This window comes from Protopterus annectens, chromosome 2.part0 (genome assembly GCF_019279795.1).
Source record: "Protopterus annectens isolate FY-2018-M chromosome 2.part0, PAN1.0, whole genome shotgun sequence".
NCBI classification, from domain to species: Eukaryota; Metazoa; Chordata; order Ceratodontiformes; family Protopteridae; genus Protopterus; species Protopterus annectens.
In genome coordinates, this window is record NC_056728.1 from 1,149,541,834 (window position 1) to 1,149,566,549 (window position 24,716).

At 38.2% G+C, this 24,716-nt stretch overlaps 1 protein-coding gene across 2 annotated transcripts in view; it reads right to left on the minus strand.

Annotated features, from left to right (window-relative positions):
* The window catches only part of COL25A1 (collagen type XXV alpha 1 chain), a 1,631,546-nt gene that overhangs the window by 788,145 nt on the left and 818,685 nt on the right, over positions 1-24,716 (minus strand). For both annotated transcript variants that reach the window (XM_044061344.1, XM_044061342.1), the window contains exon 3: positions 6,565-6,609. In XM_044061344.1, coding sequence (XP_043917279.1) covers positions 6,565-6,609 — 45 coding nt within the window. The remainder of the gene's footprint in view (positions 1-6,564; positions 6,610-24,716) is intronic.

Genomic DNA, 24,716 nt, shown 5'->3' on the forward strand with positions numbered 1-24,716 from the left:
GATTTCGACACTGTTAGGTTTAAAAGGCTATACACTGTTATTGATAAAACAGCCTTTTTAGAGGATTTCAACAAAGAAAACTGCAAAGGAAGTAATTTAAACCTTATGTCACAGAGGGATGACTTTACAAACTGCAAACCTTCGTTTAGCAACTGAACATGTCTTGTGAAATTGTGGTAGTATGATCACAGACACATAGGATTTTCCAAGGTAACTGAAAACACTCATTTTTTTCAAACCACTAACTTTAAATGAAATACATTTCAAAATATTTGTAACACCGTATGTTATTACAAGGACAAATATTGCTATGGTAAAATTAACAATATGAAAAATCCAAACAACGTCCATTCAAATAGCTTAATAACACCACAAAATCTGACCCCCCCCCAAAAAAAAAAAAAATAATGCATTCAAACTATACTGTTTTGGTATCCAAAAACTCAAGCCAACAAATATAAACCTTACATTTAGATTCCAGCTTGTGTAATGAATCAAAACTTAACATCTGTCCAGAAAGTCTGATTCTGAGTCTCTTTATATAGTTTATATTCAAAATAAGATTTATTACTGTTTGTGTGAACCAATCATCAAACAGCTAAAGGAAATATTTCTTTACTTTTCCGATTATACATTGAAAATATCGGTTAAGGGAAAAAAACCTGTGTTATCAATAGAAATCTGTTTCTTTTTTGTATGCCGTAGAGAATAAAGTATGTTTGACTTTCTGCATGCATAATTATAGGCACTGAAGGAAGATTCCTAGTTTCACTTGAAGAATTACTTGACACTATTGTAATTTAAACTGTTTGTTGTCATTAGCAGCCTTTCAATCTATTAGAAATTCATTGTTTTTTTAACAGACCTGAACAAGGAGCCATTTTTATCTCCATTTGCCAGAACGCCAATCAGCCTGAGGGTCTTCCATCTGTTCATAGCTATAATTCTGTCATTATTATGTCAGCATAGTTCAGCTGCAAGTTTTTTTTTTTAACTCAAATTAGAAGGAAGGGATCTGTTCTAAGCCAGTTTTAAAGTCCTGAGAGAAAAATCAACACATTGTTTTGTAAAGAATTACTAGATATTTTACCTTCTGTAGAGTAGAACTAAGTCTGCAGAGGCATGATATTTTTGAGGGAATTGTTAGTTGCATAATCCAAAAACAGAGATACAGTAGCCTTTATTATTCTCCTGTGCACGGTACAGAAAGACTGATTAGTAATACTTAAACCCAGCCTAGTTCCCCATGGGAGAGGCTTATATCCGCACCTCACATCTCTCTGTTTCATTTCTCATCCTTCAGACTTCCCTTACTAGCAAACCTCCTTCCCTGTCCATCTGTTCTTATGCTTTTACCTCCGCTTTTCTACAATTACCTCTCATACCTTCTCAAGTAATATTTGCCTTTTTTAAGCATACTTGCCTTTGAAGATTTATAAAATGTTACGCCCTCTTTTTCGTTTCGCCTGCATACTGCGTAGGAATACATTTATATTTTTTGTCCTAGCTTCATTATCACAGCATTTTCTCTTCCAATATGTGGGGTTTGCTCTACTGCTCTTGCAGCATGGATAACCTGTAGCATTTAATTGATTCTATCCATGCCCAGTGTACATCATTGTAATAACTGTTGTAAATATTGTTTTCTTATGTAGAAATGTAGTGTTATCCATTTGCAAAATTGATTGAAATGTGAAGCTCTTCTCCATAGGCTTCTGCTGAAAAGAGATTATTGTCCATTCAGATTTTCCCAGTAAACAAATGTCAAATAACTAAATAAATAAAAATGCAGGAATAAGCATGAATGAAAATGAAAACATATTTAATCCCAGTGTGGTGGCACAGAGGGACAAAGTACAGAATATGGCCCAGGGAACCCAAGACTGAGTAATGACTCAGGTGTCTGATGGAGCTGGCAGGATGGATGGACTTCCCTACCCTGAGGAAGAGGCATATTGGGCAGATCTCTCACTGAACTCTGGTGGAGGTTAGGGTTCCAAAAGCTGACTGGGATGGACATGGAATATGGTTGAGGCTGCATGACTGCTCTAATGCCTGGGGCAGATATGTTTTCACAGGCCATGCCTCATTGTTTGCTTAACCTAATGTGTGATTACATGAGCATGAGGTGGGTGATAGGACTAGCTGAGGACTTTTGACCAGCTATGGCACAAAAGAGGGCTCCTAGTGCCATGTACTGTACCTCCCAAAGGGATTCCTTGCTCCCCAAAAGCTACAGATGATCAGTGCAAGTTTGAATTCCTGAGAAGTTGGGGAGGGTTCACCAGATAATAGAAAGGAACAATTGTGGGGTTTGGGTCTCTGCTGACACAGTAACCAGGAAAAATAGCCAAGGTCAAAGTAGAGCTAGAAAGCAGAGGGGGGAAGCAATGCAAAAAAATCAAAATACTTCTAATGCTTGGGTTTATCTGAAGTTGTTGGAGTACGCACACACACTGTGTTCATATTTAAGTCACTATTAAACGTGTACTGTCAAACGTTACCAAATACTTTGTCCTGTATTACCAGACTGTAGCATCTGTGAATTTGTATCATCTAAAGTTACCAGTGACGATGACAACTGTGGTGTATTTACTCAAAACAGCCATAAAATAAGACAGTTTTTAGTTTTTCAGTGGAGGTCAGTTTCACGGGGAAGTTACTCTTCTCCATTATTTGAGGCTAAATTTAAGAAGTATAACCAGTTTTGTTGTAAAACTATTACTGGGCACATTTCCCCTGCATAGATCCTTTGAGAAGGTCATGTTAGTTTTGAAATTGCTTTATACATGTTTATGACATAAAGGTTATGCTGTCATTACTGGTAACTTAGATAATTTTTGTAAGAAGAAATTTATGCTTTTCACATCAGATAACTCAAACTGAATGTAAATGTCTTTTCATGAGGGGTCCAGAGGGAAAACAATCAATGCTTACTATGATAAATCCTGAGTATTCATATAGCTGAAATATCCTTTGTCTTTGTAGAATACCCTCCTAAACAGCTACTGTCTTGTCATATGGATTAGCCATAAGGATGAGCCATAAATTTTACACTTTCAGTTGCTGTATCACATGTGCAGACAATAATTTGTTTACCTAGACTCCTGAATGCATGTATTTCATATAGAAAGCTTACAAATTTATTCCTGGGACAGTGGGCAGTGCCAGGCAAATCTGTACAGGACAATTAAAGGGTTACTGATAGATATGATCCTCAGCATTTCATCAATAAAACAAAAATCTGTGAATCAGGAAATTAAATGTTAAGGCCAATTACAGACCTGTAACAAATTAATGCATCGTCTGAAGTGGATTTGGCAACAGCTTAGTTCCAATGGCTGTGGGTGTCATAGTCTCACATACTTCACATGCAACAACATTATCAAATGCTCAGTTTCATTAGTGAGAGCAGCTGTGACAGTTAGCATGACATTACTTATTCAGGTCATACAGCATATGCATTATAGGTCATTCACATAATGATGCAGTAAATATACGATAATATGAGCATTCTCTACAGCAACATAATAATTTGGTCTCAACCAATCACTCACTGTTCATCTGGCTAGTTCCTGTATGTGACAGAAAAGATTTATATATCATCATAACAAGTAATTAAAATTAACCACTAAGTTTCCCTTGACTTATATTGGGGTGACACATATACTACACTACGGTAAGAACAGAAGGCTAAGGGATTTTCCACAATTATACCCAAATGGATTGCTGTAAGTTTAGATGAGAACAGGTTCATTGTTTTTTTTTTGTGAGTGCAAAGCTTACAGATCTTGTGAAGCTTGGCTGCCATTTTGTTATGTTGCAATTTTCTGTTTTAATGGAGTTATCAATGTAAACAAATTCTACTTACAAAGAGACCATTAATGAAATGCTTATTTTTATTCATTCACCCTTTATTATGCCTATTATTAACTTTGAGGATATGGGGGAATTATAGCCTACCCAGATAAACAGGGGGGACAAGCTGGAGGAAATGTTCTGGATGGAGCTGTTTGTTTATTGCAGGATGCATATTCATACTCTCACACTTCACAAAGAATAACTGCAAATACAAGGACAACCACTTCACCTAACAGCCTGTCTTTGGGATATGCAAGAAAACCAGAGCACCTGGAAAAATATATATTTGCAGACATTGCAAGTACTTGTAGATCTCACACAGAAGGCACTCCAGATGGCATCCGTACTTGAGAACCAAGAAATATGAAGCAGTAATCATAACCATTGTATTATACTTAACATTACTGTGGCTAGTAATTTATTCTAAAGTTTTTTTAGGCATTGGACAATGAATCTCTTGTATTTTGTCTTCTTATTTATGTTAACTTTTAACAATTTATTATAGAGATTTGTACTGGCTCTGTTCATTGCACATTCTAGGCCTAAGTTTTCTAAAAAGTACTAGGTCAGTCGTGACAAACACAGTTTCCCCCAAAGTAGTCTGTGTGATACAGAGAGTCATGATTTTATTAGACAAGCATACGTTTTTCCTATGTAGTCTTTATGACACAGACTTTCAGGACTTCATAAGACAAGCACAAGTTCCCACTAAATAGTCTGTATGATAGAGAGAGTCATGAATTCATAAGACATACAAAACTTCCCCCTATGTTATCTCTACAACTCAAAGATCGATGAGTTTATAAGCCAGTGCAGGCTCCCCTAAGCAGTTTGTGTGATAGAGTCATTACTTTATTAGACAAGCCTAGGTTCCGCCTATGTATTCTGTACAATATAGAGGACAGAAAGTAGTATAATTTGTCGCAGTGGTGTACATTTTCCATCCAACTATGTCATGTTATATGAAGCGGCTTGTTTTTAGGGTGCAGAATTTCCCATTCTTCTCTGTAGCTGGATAACGAGTGAAATCTATATGGATCCAGTGATATCCTGTGATGTACAGCTTTTACTTTCACAATGAGGTGTATTACTAACACACACATCACCACTTTGGTTGTCGCCTATAATAATTTGCAGACGTTACTTCATTTTCTTCCTGTTATATTTCTCTACAGATGTTATAATCAAAGTATATTTCTTTTTTTTCCTCCAGCATTAACAATACTACACTTTGTGACACTGAAGGTGAGAAAGTTCTCATTATACCAAATACTGACTGAATTTTAACTAGTTCTCCATCCTTAGTGGAAATAATTTTGTTTTCTAGCTTGTAGCAAGCAGTGTATTTTGCTAACTGACTCTATGGTGATAGTTTTAAAAAATACAGTTAGTTCCTGGAAGATACATAGAGTTTTGGACTCAACAGTTGGCTTACAGAGATAACCTGTTGTTATTGTGCTCTGTGTTTTCCCTTATAACCCATTACTTACCCAATAAACTATGCAGCTATTACTGCAGAGATGAAAACGTTTAACATTAATACTATTGTGGGGGATCGTGTCACGACTGATCAGTCCCTTGTCCAGTGTGGGGGATAGTGTCACGTGTCACGACTAATCAGTCCCTTGTCCAGTGTGGGGGACAGTGTCACGTGTCATGATTGATCAGTCCTTGTCCAGTGTGGAGGACAGTATCACATGTGTCTTACTTGATCAATCCCTTGTCCAGTGCAGTTGTTGCGTCTTCAAAAAAATGCCATATGGCATGGTGTTTTCATTCATTGTGTAGGCTATGAGGCAGTGGAGACACAAGGTTTGTTACAATACCATAGGATATGTCACTGCATCACTGGACAGTATATCTGACAGTAATCAGTGATATACATTGCTTCTATCTTCAGAAATTCACTAGTAAGAGAACTGCTAATGACTGGACTTTGCCTGCATATGAAATGGCACTGACGGTAAAGACACTGAGGAAGACAAAGCAAACAAATTATAAATGCAAACTTCTTTTAAATTGTTGAATTGCTTCACAACCACATGCAGATGTGTATATAAGTGCCAATACAGAGTGTCTGATGTTTGCAACACAATGTGGTAATATCTTCAGTACCTGATTTGCACAGATGTCTGCTGCAGGCCATGTTAAATACCTCACCAGGTAGATATATGAGTGCTCATTGTGTGTGAGTGCTCATTGTCTATCTGTATGAGTGTTCATTGTGTGTTTGTTGTCTGTGTGAATGTTCATTGTCTGGTCTATACTGCCTAATATATAGTGCAAAAAAGAGTGAAAAAAAGCTAATCCCCCCCACAGAAGCTCAGCTAAGTCACTGTAGCTGCCAGCCTTGTCTCGAAGGCAAGATCCTTTTCTTTCAAAAAGAAAAGTTGACTTTTTTAGTAAAATAAACTTGTTTTCTTATAAAATGCTCTATTGCAGAAATATATAAAGATAACAGTGTCCAGACTCTGTCAGCAAATTCCTTTGATGTGCAAGGCAAACCAGCAAAGTGGCCTAATTCCAAATAGAGCTCAAACACAGCAGACATGGTTGCCATGCCTGACTAAGAGCAGGAAGTTGTGCCATCATGCATTCTGGTTTACACTTTACCAGAAAAGAGATACATGTGAATGGCCAAGTCATCAGGGAGAAAAAAACTGCTGAAGGCTACACTGTGTGCGTCATGAAGTTTCAGCTTACCTGGTTCTCCGTTGCGACCCTTCTTGCCTCGTTTTCCAGGAGGGCCTGAAAGAAAAAGATAAGATTTTAACTATTCATACATAACGTATATACTATCCCCCACTCTGGGAATCTACACCCTACCATGTATATATTACTGCTTCTTTCTCAGTGCTCAATGTATAGGACAGTACACTTGCTATAATGTACTACTATTTGCAGTAGCTGAATGCTCTCTCAACTTTCAATGTGCACCTAAGCTACTATGCCCAATATCTATATGCAGATACTTCAGCCCTCTGCTTCTCAATACATGTATGCTACTTTCCCAATGCTCAGTGTACAAGACAGTCCCCTACCTTGCTGTACCTCTCTTTACAGCTCCTGCATGCTCTCTCAACCCTCACAGTGCACCTAAACTACCATGTTCAATAACTATATGCTGTGTTTTGCATGCTGTACAATTTCAATATTATGTGTAACATGCAGCATGTGAATACTGTATTTAATTCTGCTTGGAGCTTTTCTCCCCGGGCCTCCACTGAAAATGGGCTCTTCTTGGCCCAGTGGATTTCCCTGGTCATCAAACTAAAATAAATAAATAAATAACAAGCTATATCCTTATATACATATATAAAAACTGTAAAATTGCTATACCTTCTTATGTAGCCACACCACATATGAATACGCACACACACACACACACACACACACACACACACACACACACACACACACACACACACACACACACACATATATATATATATATATATATATATATATATATATAGGTTCACTACGAAATCCCAAAATCTCGAGTTTCAGAATATCGAGATCTTGGAATCTTGAAATTGTTAACCCCCCCCCCCCAAAACACCACCCAACACACTAAAACATGTGTATGCAGGGGGGCTGCACCTCCCTGCACCCCCCACAACTTAAATATACCCACTCCAAGATCGCATTACAGTGAGGACAAGGGAAATCTCCCAGTCTGCGCTATATGCCGATCTCCATTCAGGACTTTGAAGTTTTGAAACTTTGAACATATGATCTTCGATCATATGAAATTTGAAGTTTTGAGCTTCCAAATTTTGAACGGAACCCCATATATATATATATATATATATATATATATATATATATATATATATATATATATATACATAGTAGATATGGATATATGTATGTAGTGCATGTTTATATATTATTTAGTAGTAGTTTACTGAAAGCCATAATACTGAATGCAAAATCCTGAAATATCAAAATGCCTAAACTTTACAGTGTTGAGCTCAATACAGCTAGTAATATTCTACATGTACTGCATATGTACACTGCTCCACTGCACACTGCTGGACTGCACAGAGAGTTGACAAATCATAGCACTCACCTGACAAGAGAAACCAGGAAGCGCTAACATGGATCTTGCAGGGGTGATGTAAGAACAGCTGTCTACACATGTAGGGAAGTAGATATTTTGATTTAAACATTTCAGCATTTTGACATTTCAGCACTGTACACTTAGTATTATGATTTTCAGTATATTGCTTTTCAGTAAGTTGACATAGACCCTGTATACGTATATGTTTGAAAATATATACTGTATGTGTCTCATTCATCGTACACAGATGCGCATATACACACACACACACACACACACACACACACACACACACACACACACACACACACACACACACACACAGATATTTGTCTATACATGCATATACACACACATATAAATATATATGCATAAGTTGAGCATGTGTGATGCATTTATGTATGTCTATGCATATATACATACAATGTACATAAACGTATATAAATATCTGCCAGTAGATTTTTCATTCAAGTCCAATGATGTTTTAATGTTCTGACTTAGCCTTAAATAGCCAGTGTTATGTAAATTGCACTTACAGCTGTATCTTTACAGAAGGAAATATGGGCAAATTAAGTGATGTCCATGGCTGTTACTAATTACAATAATTCATACTTCTAATGTAGCTTTTGGTTAAGTTCAGATGCAAGAAGTCAATCTTTGCACATTACTTAACATGGTGACACAAGGTAAGTGCAAAGACATATAGCCAATGTAACTATAACACGGTGATGACATTGGCACTGATAATAAACACCCTAATTAACATTAAAAAGTCATTTCCTCAAAGTAAACGTTAATGGTAACATTCTCGGCAACAGCAGCAGGCACAAACATGCAGCAGCGCTCTTGTCTGAACATAGTAGAGCAATAACAGAAGCACTGTAAAGTAAAAAGATCCACAAAAACAAGTTGTGTGATAGCAATCTCATTGTCTATTCTGCATGCATACCTCAGAGAAACAATGTGACAGGAACAGCTGTGCTATAAAACTGGAAATTAGAGGAAATACTACCTCAGTAAAGACAGCATATGTCATAAGACTAAACTGCTGTGTTTTTACATCAGTTTCATCGTGTAGGAATTACAATATTCATTTATGTCAATTAGTTGTGCTTTGGATTTAGGTAAGTGTGTGTGTGTGAGTGTGTGTGCATGTGTGCATCACTGTGTGAATGCTAAAACTTTCAGATATATTGTAAGTTTCAATATTAGGAATATGTGTGTTTATGTGAGTGTTTGTAGGTTAGGGTTAGAGCAAGGGTTAGGTAAGGGGATAGGATTAGGTTTGTGGATGTTGGTAATGTTTGGGAAATGTGTGATGATAAATCGTGCTACTAGGGACATTTTTTTGTAAGGTAATGTGCAGGTTTGGGGTAAGGGCAGGAATGAGGGTAAACACACATGAATAAGCTGGAGCAGGGGAGGCGAAGCACTACTTTTCCCCAAAATTTGGCCTTTTGTTACTGTTAGGGATGTTTTTTTTTGTTAACAGATTACAAAACATGAGTGCTTGTTTTCCTTTTGCAGTTTGCTGATATTCTGCTTTTTGGTTGTTCAAGTTTAGTGAAGTCTGAGTTGAAACCAACAGAGTGAGTGTTGACATTTTTTTCAGTTCAAACATTGCTTATATACTCATATAAACACATATAGTCAGACAGAGTACAAATAAAAACAAAAGCTTTTCTTATTAGGTAATGAATATATCTAGGCTTTTAGTTTCTGTCTAAACTGTTTTTTATCAACGCATGTCCATATTTTAATTTTCAGCACCAGTTCAATGGCTTTGTCAGTGTCACAAACAAATAACCACATCTGTTTTATTCTGCTGTTAAATAAATATGAAGATTATATATATTTGTTACAGAATGGTGAAACTGCATTGATCAGCTCAAATTTCTTTAAAATATGGTGAATTATATCAAGTGAGATATTTCATAAAAATATTTCTATGCTGCAAAAAGAGTTCTTTGAAGTATTTGTAGCCTGTGACAACATTTGGATTCTCTTTTCCTGGGAGGTGACTCAGATATGCAATTTAGAGGAGATATGAGAAGACAGTACCCAATGTATTATTTCTTTTTTGTCTAATATTAACCTAGGAAGTCTTCCAGGTTACTTAATATGTTCTTGCTTGCCAACTGAATCCATGATACAAACTGTTAGACCATGCCCAACAGCAACTGTTTTCAGCTTCTGCCCTGAAGAAAAAAAGAAACATGCATAATTCAGGCACCACTCTGTCTCTTCATCGTCTTTCTGACCTACATTAAATCTTAGCTATGTGTATTCTGAGATGCTTGTTTTTCCCTTGGGTTACACTTATGATTCTGAAATGATAAATATTTTGGTTAAAACACTTCTGAAGATACTGTATTTTATGACTTTTTTATTAGGAACCATAAAATCATAAATTGACAAGACACATCGTGCTGTTCTTCAGTCTGAACACATGGAGAGACACAACATCTTTTTAGTGTTCTCGCTCCTTAAAGAACTCCAAAAATGTTGTCATGCAAGTTTAATTTTTTAAGTTGTTGTTGTTGTTTGTCTTTCGGCTTTTTCCCGGTAAGGGGTTGCCACAGCAGAACTCCGGTCCTCTAATGACTGGCAGTAGATTTTTACGAAACGCCAAGGTGCCAGCTCGACACCCAACCTTCAACGAAGGCATGCCCATTTACACACGCATGCCTTTCAAACGCTACCCAACCTTGGGGAGGACATGTAGACTCCACACAGAAGGCACTCCCAAGCCATGCCGAGAATCGAACGGGAGAACCTCTTGCTGTGAGGTAACAACGCTACTGCCGTACCACCGTGGCATTAATTTTTCTAAGTAAATTACGTTAATAAGGAAATACAGTCACAGCTGCATTTCTGGGAATAACCCAGGACTAGGTTTTATACAACAAAGAAATGTTCACTCACAGGGCATTTAGGATCAGGGCGAGATGTCATGATTCAAAAAGACAAAGAAAAATATCAGTTAGTATGCCAGATGTCTGGTTAATTCCAAGCTCGGGCACAAAAGAAGGCAGGACCACAAAACTTTCTGTCTTTTGAGAGGCAGCAGTAGGGGCTACCTAGAATGTTACGTGACTTACCTTATTATGTGGACTCTTTTCCACTTTTGTGCCTAATGCTTGGATAAATGATAGACCTAGTATATTAATTGTGGTGCTGAATTTTTTTTTCTTAAGTTTTATACAGCAGCAAGAAACTTTATTGATATGTTAAAGAGTAGACAGCAGTATTTAAATGTAGTTGTCACAAAATAAGTATGGACTGTGTTTCGAGAACAGGAACCATATAAATCTATACTTCTTTTAGGGTTCGCAGGGCATTAGGTTACGTTATTCCTAACAACTTGTTGCACAACAAATATGCAAAATATTTAACAAGTTTATTACAAGTCAAAACAGCCTGTTTTGTACAGCTTACTAAGTGGTTAAATAATTCATTAATGATCATTAGCCAGGCTGTTCTGACCAGCGATATGGAAATATTCAAGTCTCAGAGAAGAATTTCTCTGCAGTCGTAATGTGAATCTTTTTCATTTGTCCTACCTGGCAAGTATATCTATCTATCTATCTATCTATCTATCTATCTATCTATCTATCTATCTATCATCTATCTATCTATCTATCTATCTATCTATCTATCTATCTATCTATCTGTCTATCTGTCTATCTACCACGAACCACTTACAGAAAAATTATTATGCAACATAAAAAAAAAAAAAATCAGTGCATATTTTAGATGTGCTGTATCAGTGCCCAACAGTCTGACACATATAATGTCATTAGACAGTCCCTGATGTTAGTCTGTACTAAAGTGTAATGCAGTTTATATCTGATATCCTTGTTCAAAGACACAGTGCACCTGCACAGTGCCACTACTACATACCCAATGTCAGCTTTCCACACATACCCGAGGATTCTTAAAGAGGTCTAGCACTTGTGGTAAGGATCACAGTAAGAAGTTGTGGTGTAGCATGACGGACACTGATATGCTAAGCATTACTGACATGAAAGGAAAGGAATTGTGTTCATTTAATGTTTTTTTTTTTTACAAGCAGCAAACAAATAAATCCAAACCAGCCCAGAAGTTGAAAATGTTGAAACACAGGTGCCCAATAGGAAGGTAGCTAGAATAAAGAAGCTGAACCATGACAAAGTAAAATCTTCTTTTTTAATACAAAATGGTGAGCGCTTTCGCAATGGTAACCATTGCTTCATCAGACTGTTCATTCAAACCGCAACCACACTTAAATACTTTAATTCATTACTAAAACAACCAGTTTTTTTTCTAACATATTGCCTAAACAAAGATAACATACCTACTTTCTTTGGAAGAAAGCAGGTGTATTATCTTTATTCAGGTAAAGTGAAGCAGGCCAGCCGGTAATGCTGACTTCACAAAGCATCTGTCAGAAGCTTCATTTTCTTTTACTGAGCATGCCCAAAGAAGTTTGCTTACAGCCAGTAGTCCATAACAGGGAGCAATAACACATGCAGTAGCTGTGGATATAAAATAAGCAGGGCCTAAAACAATTTGCAGTACCAAACACTCCCACCTCCATTCCACACACAGTATTCACAAGAACCAAAAGAAAGCATGTCCCCTAGTGATACCTTCAGTAGTTTAAACAGATATCCACAAGCACCAAAATGAAACATTTTCCCCAGTGATCCCTTTTCTAGTATGTCCAAGTATGCACAAGCACCAAAATGAATACTTCCCCCAACAATTCTTTGAGTAGTTTCACCAAATATTCACCCCCCACTGATCCCTTCAGTAGTATGCATAAGTACCAAAATGAAACATTTCCCCCAGCAATCCTTTCAATAGTTTGTCCATGTCTGCACAAGTACTTCAATGACACCAAAATGAAACATTTTCTCCAGTTATCCCTTCAGTAGTATGTCCAAGTATAAACAAACAATGAAATAAAACATCTACCCAGTGATCAATTCAGTAGTATGTTCAAGTATCCGCAAGCACCAAAATGAAACATTTCCCCCCTTATCCCTTCAGTAGTTTGTCCATTTCTGCACAAGCACTTCACTAACACCAAAATTAAACATTTTCCTCAGCAATCCCTTCAGCAGTTTCCTCAAGTATGCACAAACACCAAAGTGGAACATTTTCCTCACTGATTCCTTCAGTAGTTTGTCCATGTCTACACAAGCACTTCACTGACATCAAAATAAAACATTTTCCCTATTGACTCCTTTACTAACTTGTCTATGTATACAGAAGCACTAAAACATAATAAAAAACTTCTTTAAGCTAAGACAATAATTGTACCTCCTTTTAAAATGTATGGCAGTGCATATTCCTTTTTTCCCTTCCCCTCAGAACTCCATATTTTAATGGTAAATTGTTGTTTATTGGCACAAGTTCAGGGCCATTTACACGGTCAATATGCAAATGAGGCCCTTTTAGATTCATCTTTATGACTCCTACTGATATGCAAATGTGTAATGCCCATTATTTGTCTATTAGCTGTCCCTGTATTGTTTATACCTTAAGCATGCTAGGCTTTTATGATAGGGAGACATGTTTAATAAAACACATCCAAATGTTCAGAGTCATCCTGAAAGACATGATTTGCATAACCACGTAGAGCCACTCTTCATGAATTACCTCTGTGAAAATGTGAAGGGCTAGACCATGAATACCTCCCTATAATTCTGCCTGGCTTCTTTTCTGAACCCATGGGTAGGCATTTGGGCACTGCTGAATGTGATACAGTAGTACAATATAGTTGCCTTTTCAAGTTAAAAATGTTGTTGTTGCTTGCTATCGTATTTTACCTGCTGATGTAATTTGTAAGGTGATGGTAAACCGAAGCATGGCTGCAGAATTGTAATTCAGCAGCTGGCTTGCTTGAGTGAGACATTGATATTGCAAATGATGACTGGCTTGAGATGTTGTGTGTTGCTTGTATAATTAAATGAAAAAAAAAGTAGTTAATTTGGGTTTTTCTTGGATTCAGCAATGTAATATGGTTCATTTTGGATTGTGGCTCATATACGATGACTCCAAATGGTGTGACACTTCAATTCTTACACCATGGATCACCTTACAGGTAAGCAGAGACAAAGTCATAATACCTAGAAATGAAATAATTAAATTTTTAATGTGTATTTCAACAGTAATCAAGCGCTTTTCTTATTTAAAGCCATGATGGATATATTGGCAGTAATAGGCCAATCTCAAACATAGCTGAATGGAAAATACAATATCTTTACACCCTATAAATCACTGACACTATTTAAGATACACTGATCAATAAGATGAGTGCATACATACACACACACACACACACACACACACACACACACACACACACACACACACACACACACACACACATGCTACATCACTGGTAAAAATGTCCTGTTTCTGCAATGCACTACTAGTGTGCTCCATTCACAAACACATTGGCCACAATAAGGAAAGACCTCATTATCAAGTCATTTGCATGCTGCAAAGGCTGACAAACAACAACAAAAAAAAAACATTTCATAGATAAGCAATTTCTTCTTATTGTAAACAGACTCTTATGTTCTAATTTAAAAGACTTCTTAAAGGGTGATAGACTAAATTTATAGGTTCATGGGTAAGTACTAGGCAAGCTGTCCTTGTGGGCCATTTTAAGACTAGGCAGTTTCCTTTTTTGTGCTTGACTTAACCTATTCCATTTAGTTAAAGATTGGCCTTACCCATCCCATGGTTGATAATTATATATTACCCCCCCCCCATGAGAATAACTGGGATCATACCATAGATAACTAGGGTCAGTCCGGGGGAAAATGTTCTGTTTTCCATCCATAGATCTGAGTTGTGCTTGAATATGGACAGGGATGAACTTTGTTTGATATGGATGGGGAGTCTGTTCCAGAGCAGTGGTAACCTCAGCGAGATTTACCTGTCTCACTAAACCATTCTGTTGATGTTTCATAAGAGGTTTAGATCCCTAATACAGTATTTGATGCCATTTGACTTGCTGATGTGCAGTGTATCCATCAGTATTGGGTTGGAGGATGACCTGTTTAACATCTCTCCCCTGGGCCAGTGATCAAGGAGCCTCAATACTCACCACTGACATTGTTGGAGAACATTCACTGTGAGAAAAATAGACACACACACACTATTTTTAGATGTGGTTCTCTGCACCAAGTACAATTTCCCTTAAGAGCACACAGGGAATGCACATTCCAGTCCTGGGGCTGAACTTTTTCTCCACGCCCCAAATAAGACTCCCCACTGACTACTACACTGCTGTGTCCTTAGCTTGGTGTTCCAAGCAAAATCCTCCGCCATCCTCTCTGCAAAATCAGTGCTCTCAGTGTCCCTGTTCAAAGAAGCTGTCACACATACTCTTTGCGATTTGATTTTCACACACCTACCCACCTGGGAAAGGCTGGCACAGCTTGCCCACTTTGTCATATCTACCCAAGCTAAAAGGTAGGTTTACTGCCACCAGAACACCCAGAGCCAGGTACTTTAAGGTTCTTGCCAGGGTACCCAATTACACTTATTAAAAATAATACTTATACAAATGGTAGTATTTAACCAAGTAGCAAGACTTTCAGGAATGTGAGCCACAGTGCCACTAAATAAATGCAAGTACGCAAAAAGGTTAAATATTTTCTAAAAGACCAGCCACAATAAAAGATTTTATATATTTAGATATATTTAATTTAAATAATAAAAAAACACAAAAATACTGAATATCTACTTACAATAAACAACAGAGTTTCATCACAGGAAATAAAAAAAACAACACAGATTTTCCCAGGAAACCATAATTCTTGGTAACTTTAACATCAACTGGCTACCCTGTAATAACAATCTCCCAACCAGTCACCTTAATCTCCATAGGTTCACTCAACTTATACAATCCCCTACCTGAAGCAACAAAAACCCTGACAATCATACCTTACTTGACTGGATCCTAGTCAACAAAGCCCCTCACTCTTACCTAGCAGGCTGCTTACCTGACAGTCTTAGTGACCACTCCCTCACTTTACTAATTTGGAACCACACAAATAGTCTCAAGCCCATTATCCTCAGGCAAATAAGGAACAAGTCCAACTTCAACCCCAATTCCTTCATCTCCTCCCTGCAAAAAATTAACTGGTCACCACTAAAATACCTCAACCTAGATGAGGTGGTCCACTACTTCAACAGTACCTTCTTCTCCATCCTAAACACCCATGCTCCTCTAAGAAATGCCAAAGTAAGATCCAGGTGTGCCCCATTGTTACAAAAGACCACTAGAACCCTAATGAAATCCAGAGATAAGGCCTGGGAGCACTGGCGACTAACAAAAAAAATAACTCAGATAGGCAATCATTCCTTGAATTGCGCAATAAAGCCAAAAAGCAAATAAAATTAGACAAATCCCTCTACTATAAATCCACCCTAAACTCTACCAACCACAACCCTAAGCAATTCTGGTCCACTATCAACACTATCCTCCAACCAGGGAAGGTTGACACCCCCCAGCAATCCATTTCTCCCTCCTCCAGCAGTATTGCTGAATCCTTCAACAAACATTTCACTGAAACTATAACATCTCTAAACAAACAACACTTCCCTACAACAGCCCCCCAACTCCTAACCCTAAACCCCCCACTCCTCTTTTCTTCTTCACCTAAGTACCCACCTCCAACATAAAAAGACTATTGTCAAAACTTAACCCCACCAAACTCGCAGCTGACAACCTCCCCTCTGAATACTTGAAAATTGCAGCTGATACACTAGCCTACCCAATTTCACTTCTAATCAACCGTTCCATAGCAGAAGGATATGTTCCCTCGATATGGAAAATATCCCACATCATTTCCCTCCACAAAGGCACCCCCTCCACCGACCTCTTCAATTACAGCTCCCTTGCTATCCTCTCCCCTCTCTCCAAGATACTTGAAAAATGTATCAACACCCAGGTCTCCAACTACTTCCTAGCTAATAATCTCCTCTCCAAAACCCAACATGGTTTCAGGCCATATCACAGCACTACCTCTGCTCTGCTCTCCTTCACTGACACTATACTTCATCACAAAAACAATGGTAGCCTCTTCTCTACTGCCGTATTTGTAGATGTCTCAAAGGCCTTTGACATGGTATCTCATGATCTACTACTCTCTACTCTCCCCAACATCTCCTTCTTACAATCAGCCTGCAACTGGTTCCACAACTATTTACACAGATGCCAGAAATCAGTAAGCTGGGATGATAACCTACCAACTCGCCTCCCAGTTAGTCTTGGAGTTCCCCAAGGGTCTGTCTTTGGTCCTCTGCTATTCTCACTTTTCACTAACAACCTACATACTGCCACCTCACAAGCAGCTCTTATACAGTATGCAGATGACTCTACTCTCATCTGCTCTGCCCCCACTCTACCAGAACTACAGAAAATCACACAGGAATCATTGTCTTCTGTAGAAAGTTGGCTATCTAATGCTCAGCTCCTACTCAACCCAAGTAAGATAAAACTTCTCCTGTTCCAACCTTCCAAACCCACCCAAAACACCCCCCACTTCAACATTCTCGCCAAAGACAATACTATCATCTCTCCATTAGAACACACAAAATACTCGGTGTGGAAATAGACAACAAACTTAGATTTGACACCCACTTATCTCTCACAATAAAAAAGTTCACAAGAAACTTGGTGCATTATATTGAAGCCGCCAATTCCTAACCAAGGCGGCTAGAATCTCCATAGCCAATTCCCAGCAAATCTCCACCCTACTCTATGCATCCCCCATACTAACCAACCTTAGACAGACAGACCTACACATGCTGGATGCTTGTTACAACACAATTGCTAAATTTGCCACTGGAACTTCCTACCGCAGCCATCATTGTATCTCCCTTAAAGAACTAAACTGTCTAGAACTCCCACAACTCCTTCACTTTAATCAACTCACTCTTGCTCATAAACGTATTAACCGCCCCCATAACATCCCTTCCCTTCAAACCCTTCTCCAACTCTATCACTCCACTAGGCCCCTAAGATCAAGCAACAAAAATCACCTCACTGTTCTCAAACCCCAAAACTCAGCAGGAGAAGCCAAATTTTCATGTACCATATCTAAACTTTGGAACAATCTTCCACCCTCTATAACTACTTTACCTTCCAGCAGCCTTTTCTAGACTGCACTCAAATTCCACTTTAATTTGCACTGGCTTTGTCCTTGTTCTAATCCAGACTAACATCCCCACCCTTACCCCCCCCCCCCACCTAAACTCTTAACCCAACTATACTACCGCCACTACTAACCACAGTCAGAAATAGCTAGTTGTCTTTCCATACTTTAACATCTTGTCTGACAACTTTGTTACTAATATTATAAATGACAAGAAACTATCTTAACTTGCAACATTTACTGTATATACTGTTGATAATCAATATCTTGATATTGTATTAAAGCCAACAACCTGTAATGTTGTTTACTATTGCTGTAACGTTGTATCTCTATTTATCATGTACATGGTGTGGAACTTTTCTCCCTGGGCATCCGCTGAAAAAGGACCTGCGTCCAGTCAGAATTTCCCGGTAAACAAATGTAAAATAAATAAAAAATAAATAAATAGATGGAAAGACTCAGACAAGTATAGAAAAAACTACATTTAGCTAATTTCACTATGTTTCTCTAACTGACTGAAGAATTAATGTTCCCTAGTTACTTACTTAAGCAAGGCAAGATGAATGTGGATGAGTATCTTGTTAGGTCCATAAACAGAGTGCACACCTCACATCTCTCACTAGTATTCAAATACAATTTCAGTGCTGGCTACTGAATGACATCACATCTGGTCACCTAACTCTATGGTTCTCACACTACCCTCTCAGTAGAAACTGAGCCAGGATCTGGCAATGATGTGTCACAATCCACACATAGAACTTTAGCTAAGGTTTATAGAACTTTAGCTAAGGTTTATTACAGCATCTGGAAACTGTAAAACAATTTTAACACTTCCACCTTTCCTGCAGAAACTAACAAGCTATTTTCTGGCATTTCAGGGTAGCAATTAGTACACCACTAAGGGCAATAGAGCAGGATCTCAGGCCAGGTTTTTCACAGACATTGTGTCTCTGGCTGCATTCAGACCTGTGAGATAAAATCTTTATGGCCTAATCAAGTCATTTAATTTCAGGCTATTTTTCCTAAGGTTAGCTGGGCTGAGCTTAACCCTTTCCTTTCAAGTATCCTCTGTTAAAAAATATACATTTCATCAGATACAACCATGCAGTCTGACATACATGTATACTTATTTTCTGTCCGGCAGGACCCACTGTTGATACATTTTTAACACAAGCATCTGTACAAATCAGTTTGATATTCAAATGATATATAATTCTTTACAAAACTCCAGCTAGCTCTGCTGGCATATGTTACACGTGTAATGCCCTACTCCCTCTGGCACAGCTGGCACTACCTCACGTCACTATACCTTGTATGCCAGACACAGGTCATCTGTTAGCAGTCTGTAGGACACTGAATATAGTAACAGGGCTTTGAGTTGGTCTACGCAGGACATATTGTTTTGGTGTTGTATCCTTTTAGTAAGGTATCTATATGGGCATTCCAGTTGTTGCATATATCTGGTGAGACAGATGCTAAAGGGGGAATTATATTCAATGACTGACCTAATGATGACCAAGTAAGGGGGAATAGTGCCATTCCTAGATCTAGACACAATCCCCTTGTTTATAAGCTGTGCAATATAGATGAACTTTTTAACAACAATGGACACAAGTTGTCAAAAGCGAGGTCACCATGCACATAAGTTAACAAATCCTGAACAAATGGGTCATATCTTAGGAACATATTATCAATATGGTAATTCCCAAGGGTAGATGACTTCCCAAAAATACAGTAATGAATTTTTTGGCATTTAATTTCATTCTATGATTTTGGCTCCAGTTATTTATTTGGGACAAACCTTCTTGCAGGATGGCTAAGTCATTTGGGCATTCAATGACTGTTCCTAGTTTGCAGTCATCTGTAAACTTAGTTCAGCCACAGACCTTTGGTACCTGCTTTTACGCTAAACAGGACAGGTCTTAGCACAGAATCCTGGGGGAATCCAATGGTGACCAGTCTCTTTGTGGAGGTAAATCCCCTATTTTGATTTCCTGCATCCATTCTGTGAGCCAGATGGTGATCCAGCTGGTGACATAGGGGCTTATTCACAGTGCATTTAGCTTTTCAACTATGCCTAAGTGGGGAGTTGTGGCAAAAGCTTTGGCCACATTGAGGTATGAGGTGTGTACCATTTTGCCTTCATCCATTGCTTTGGAGACCTTTTCAAAAAATTCTACCAGGATGAGTAAACATGACCTGCCCTTGAATCCAAAACTGAGATGGTCCAGTGTTTGGAGGTTCCCCATGTCTTGATTGATTAGTTCCATGATAAGTGTTTCCATAGCTTTGCATATGATGCTGGTCAGACGTTTGGGTCTGTGGAAGGTCCTAACTTATGCAGGGGAATGACTAGCTGTTCCCAGTTCACTTAGCAAAAGTCCTGTTTGCAGGCTAAGACTGACCAGCATTGTTAGGGGTGTGACTAAATTGTGCTTCATGCTATTTAGATATTGTTAGGACCCATCAATATATTATTTTTAGCATTTCATAGCACATTTAGAACTTGGTCATGTGTGATACCTGGAAGTGAGCCAGTCTCAGGCATATCTTGAGAGACAGCTGGAGATGAGACTGGGGTAAAGTTAGAGCTAAATTTATTGACCAGTGAGTTCACTATATCTTCAACTTCAGAGTTACTACTACATTGTTCACAATCAGGTCAGCACATTGGTGTGTTGTGATTTTGAGATTACAAAAACTAAAAAATGCCTTGTGATTATCTTGGGCTTGGGTAGCTATTTTATTCTCAGACTTGGCTTTGGTGGATTTTATTACGTTCAAGAGTTGTTTGTTTATGTCAATGACACGGGCTCTAACATTCTGGGAATTAATCTTCTTACTTTTGGTGAAAATTCCTTTCCTTTTATTATAAAGCTTGTTGATATTATGGCTCCGTCATATTGGTCTGTTTCTGGGGTTTGTCCTGTACTTGTTCCTGTGGGGTGCAGCTGCATCTATGCAGGTGTTCACATGCTGGTATAAAGTGCTGATGTACATTTCTACATATTCAGTGGAGATAACTGGGTATGGAGGGGATTTGAAGCTTGCCAATGTATTACTTAGGAGTAGGTAGTTTGTTTAAAAGACATTTTTAAAGATGTCTTGAGTGGAAAGGATCTCTGGTTTCAATTTTATTTTGAAGGAGACTGCTTTACGGTCAGACCTAACAGTTAATAAAGATAGCCAACAGATGGTGCAAGATGCTGCCATATTACTAAGGTCATAATACAAGATGCTTATCACCCTAGTCTGACTAATTATTACAGGGCACTTGTACTGACATAGTCCACAAATCTCTGTGCATGTGCACTAGTGGTGGTGTAGGTTTCCCAGTCTATAGTTGGATAGATTAGATTACCTAGGAAAATGGTATTTGATTTAATACTGTGTGATTCTAGTTGCTGAAGAGTTAAACTTGAATTAACACTCATAACATACCTCTCAACTATCTAGGTTTTCACAGAATGTCAAGATTTTTGTTTCAAATTTTTGGTATGTTCTTCATAAAATTTATGGCTTTCTGGCAACTCAGTGAGGGTCAAAGTCACTAAACAGTGATACACATTTGAGTTTCAGCCTTTATATTCTTTAGAACATGCAGGCAAACTTCTACCTTTATACTAGCAGCAATATTTAAAATATGTCCCTATTTTTTGGCCTTTGTCCCCCCAAGAAGGACTGCAGATTTTATAGGTTCATAGGAGATTACTGTGCTAACAGCTCAAAAGCTCTAACAAGCCTAGCCAATTTTACCCAGATTTTACTCAAATTTCTATCCCTAGAGAGAAGATAACAAGGGTTAGCAAGGGGGTTTTGACAATTTTACAAACTGCTTCTGTCCATAATTGACATGGGCACGAGCCCTAGAGTGAATTTTTGGGATTTCCCTTCTTTTTATTCAGATTGCACTTAAAGATGGTCAGGGAAAGGCTATGGTTCACATAAATAGGAAGCCTCTTCCAGAGGAGGGGCAATCTGTGGGACACATATCTGCCTCTCCAGCGTGATCTATTCATGTTAGAGATCAGGTTTAGATCCTTGGAGTGGGTAACCATTGTGCAGTTAGTTTTGCGAATATGCAACATTTTCATCAGGAATGGTCAGAGACTGCCTTGTAGGTCAAAACATAGATGACCATTCAGTAACTGGTAGGAAACTGAATACAGTGATAGGGCTTTTAATTGGTCCACATATGATATGTTGGTTATACCCTGTATTCTTTTGGTAGGAAACCTCTGAGGATGCTCCAACTGTTGCAGGTGCCTTGTGAGGTGCATGCCAAACTGTGCATTGTACTAGATTATCAATCTGGTGAGGGCTGAGTACAGTGACACTATGATAGTCTTAGATCTGGATGCCATACCCTTACTTATAAACTGAGCCACAGAGAAGAGTTTCCTTACTACCGTGGACACATTGTGGTCAAAGTTCAGATTACTATTTATCTGAGTAACCAGATCTCTTGCTAGTGGGTCCACTCTTAGGAGGGTGTGGTCAATGTTGTAATTTGCAGGGGTATTTGATTTCCCAAAGGGTGTTATTATGCACTTCTTCACATTTAGTTTGAGGCCATAACTCTGACATCAGTCATTAATCAGTGTCAGTCCTTTAGGTAGAATATTAACGTCATTTGATGAGTCAATGATTGCTCTTACTTGCAGTCATCAGCAAATGTGGTCAGTCAAAGACCATCAACATTTTCCTTGACATCTGAGAAGTATATCCCAAACAGGAGGGGGCCAGCACTGAGCCCTGTGATACTCATTTGGTGACTGGCCTCCTGCTGGATATAGATTCCTCACAATGTGTCCTATCTGTGAGGACATTACTCTTGGGGGGTGCAATGCCATGTTTGTGAGTACTATGTCAAAGATATTTGAGCCCCTAGTGGGAGTACAGACCAGCTGTTCCATAGCATTTCCACTGACAAATTCCAGGAATCCCTGCATATTACTGGTTATGTATGTTTCCCATTTTATGGAGGGGTAGTTAAAATCATCAATGAGTAGTGTGATGGGCTGAATGGTAAATCTTTCTAGTAACTTCAGGTATGCAGAGTCTTTTTTTTTTTATGGTTCATGGTTGTGGACCTGTAGCTAGTGATGATATGGTGGTGGATTTTGCCTATGCTCAGCTGGACGTAAAGTAACTCAAGCAGATCATCTTGCTTGACCAATCCTGAGATGTGATTTTTTTATGTAAATGGAAACACCTCCTCCTTTCATTTTTGTTTCCTTTTCAGAGGGTAGTCTGAATGTGTGATAGGCATTGTAGCCTTGTACTGCCTGTCTTAATAGAATTTATTTCAAAATTTTAAGCTTGCAACTGCCACTTTTTTAAGATTAATCAGGGTTGGCAAAATCAACATAGAATTAACAATTATATGAACAGATGCAGATTTCACTCAGTATATTAAACATTATGGCCAACTTATTTTATTATGTTATTTTCTTATTATGTCCCCTCATACTGCACATGTAGTGCATTAATCACCGTTTTGTGCCACGCAACAGGTTTGGTGCACCATAGAGTGGCAAACCAAAGCTACTTACGATTCATGCAGGTGTTGTCTTCATGACCATTGTACATTTCCAAATCAACTCCACAAAGCTATCCCATTCAAAACAGGAATGTCATCAAAGTACCAGGGGATGTAAATAGGGTAACCTACTAGAATTCATCCGGGTATTACAGACAGCTTTGCAGTTGGCAGTGCAGTGATCTCCTCTCTTGTTACTGTGTTGCTCAGCATGTAAAGCTGGTTAACACACTTGCATAATTACATGCATTAAAAATAAATGAACAAGTAAGTACAAAAAAGCCTCATGTATGGGGTTGGACCAAACTACTGCTATCAGAGGAAGATCTCATGGAGAAGGCTAACCTGCTGTCACAACCAAAAGTCTTTCAGACCTATCTTTTTCGTCTGAGTTCTACACTCTGTATGCAGATGACTTGAAAATGGGTAAACTGATTACATACATTGTAGCTAGGACATGTCTGCAAAAGAACTTGACTAATTTGACCATTTGGGCACAGGAAAAAAATGTGCTGATAAAGACATCAAAAACTAGCCATATGAGATATGGGAGACATTAGCTGAAAGGTGAATACTTAATATGGCACACAGTGTAGATTCCTTTAAGGACCTGGGTATATGGGTAGATCCAGCTATGAGATTTTGTAATCATGTCAACCAATTGCTTAATGATAGTTCTACAACTATAGGTTGTATAAAAACATTTATAAAGTCTAGGAAATGTGAAATGATTAAGTTGTTTGCTAGTTATATCAGACCCATTAGCATGAGTAAACTTGAAAGAGTACAGTGGAAATATACTAAGGGCATCGATGGTTGTGAAAATTTAAGTTATTATGAAAGACTATAATATCTGAACTTGTACAGCGTCTCATGTTGATATTTAAGAGGAGATCTTATACGGGTATATAGTGCATTTAGAGACAACTACCTCTAGGAATGTTTGGTGTTATCAAAAACTAGCAGAGAATCATCAGACAACCTATGTAGAAGATTCTATAGGAATGAGAAGTGTACTGATTGGTTCTCTGAGAGAACAGCTGATACATGGAACAGACTACCAAATTACATTAAAGCAAGTACT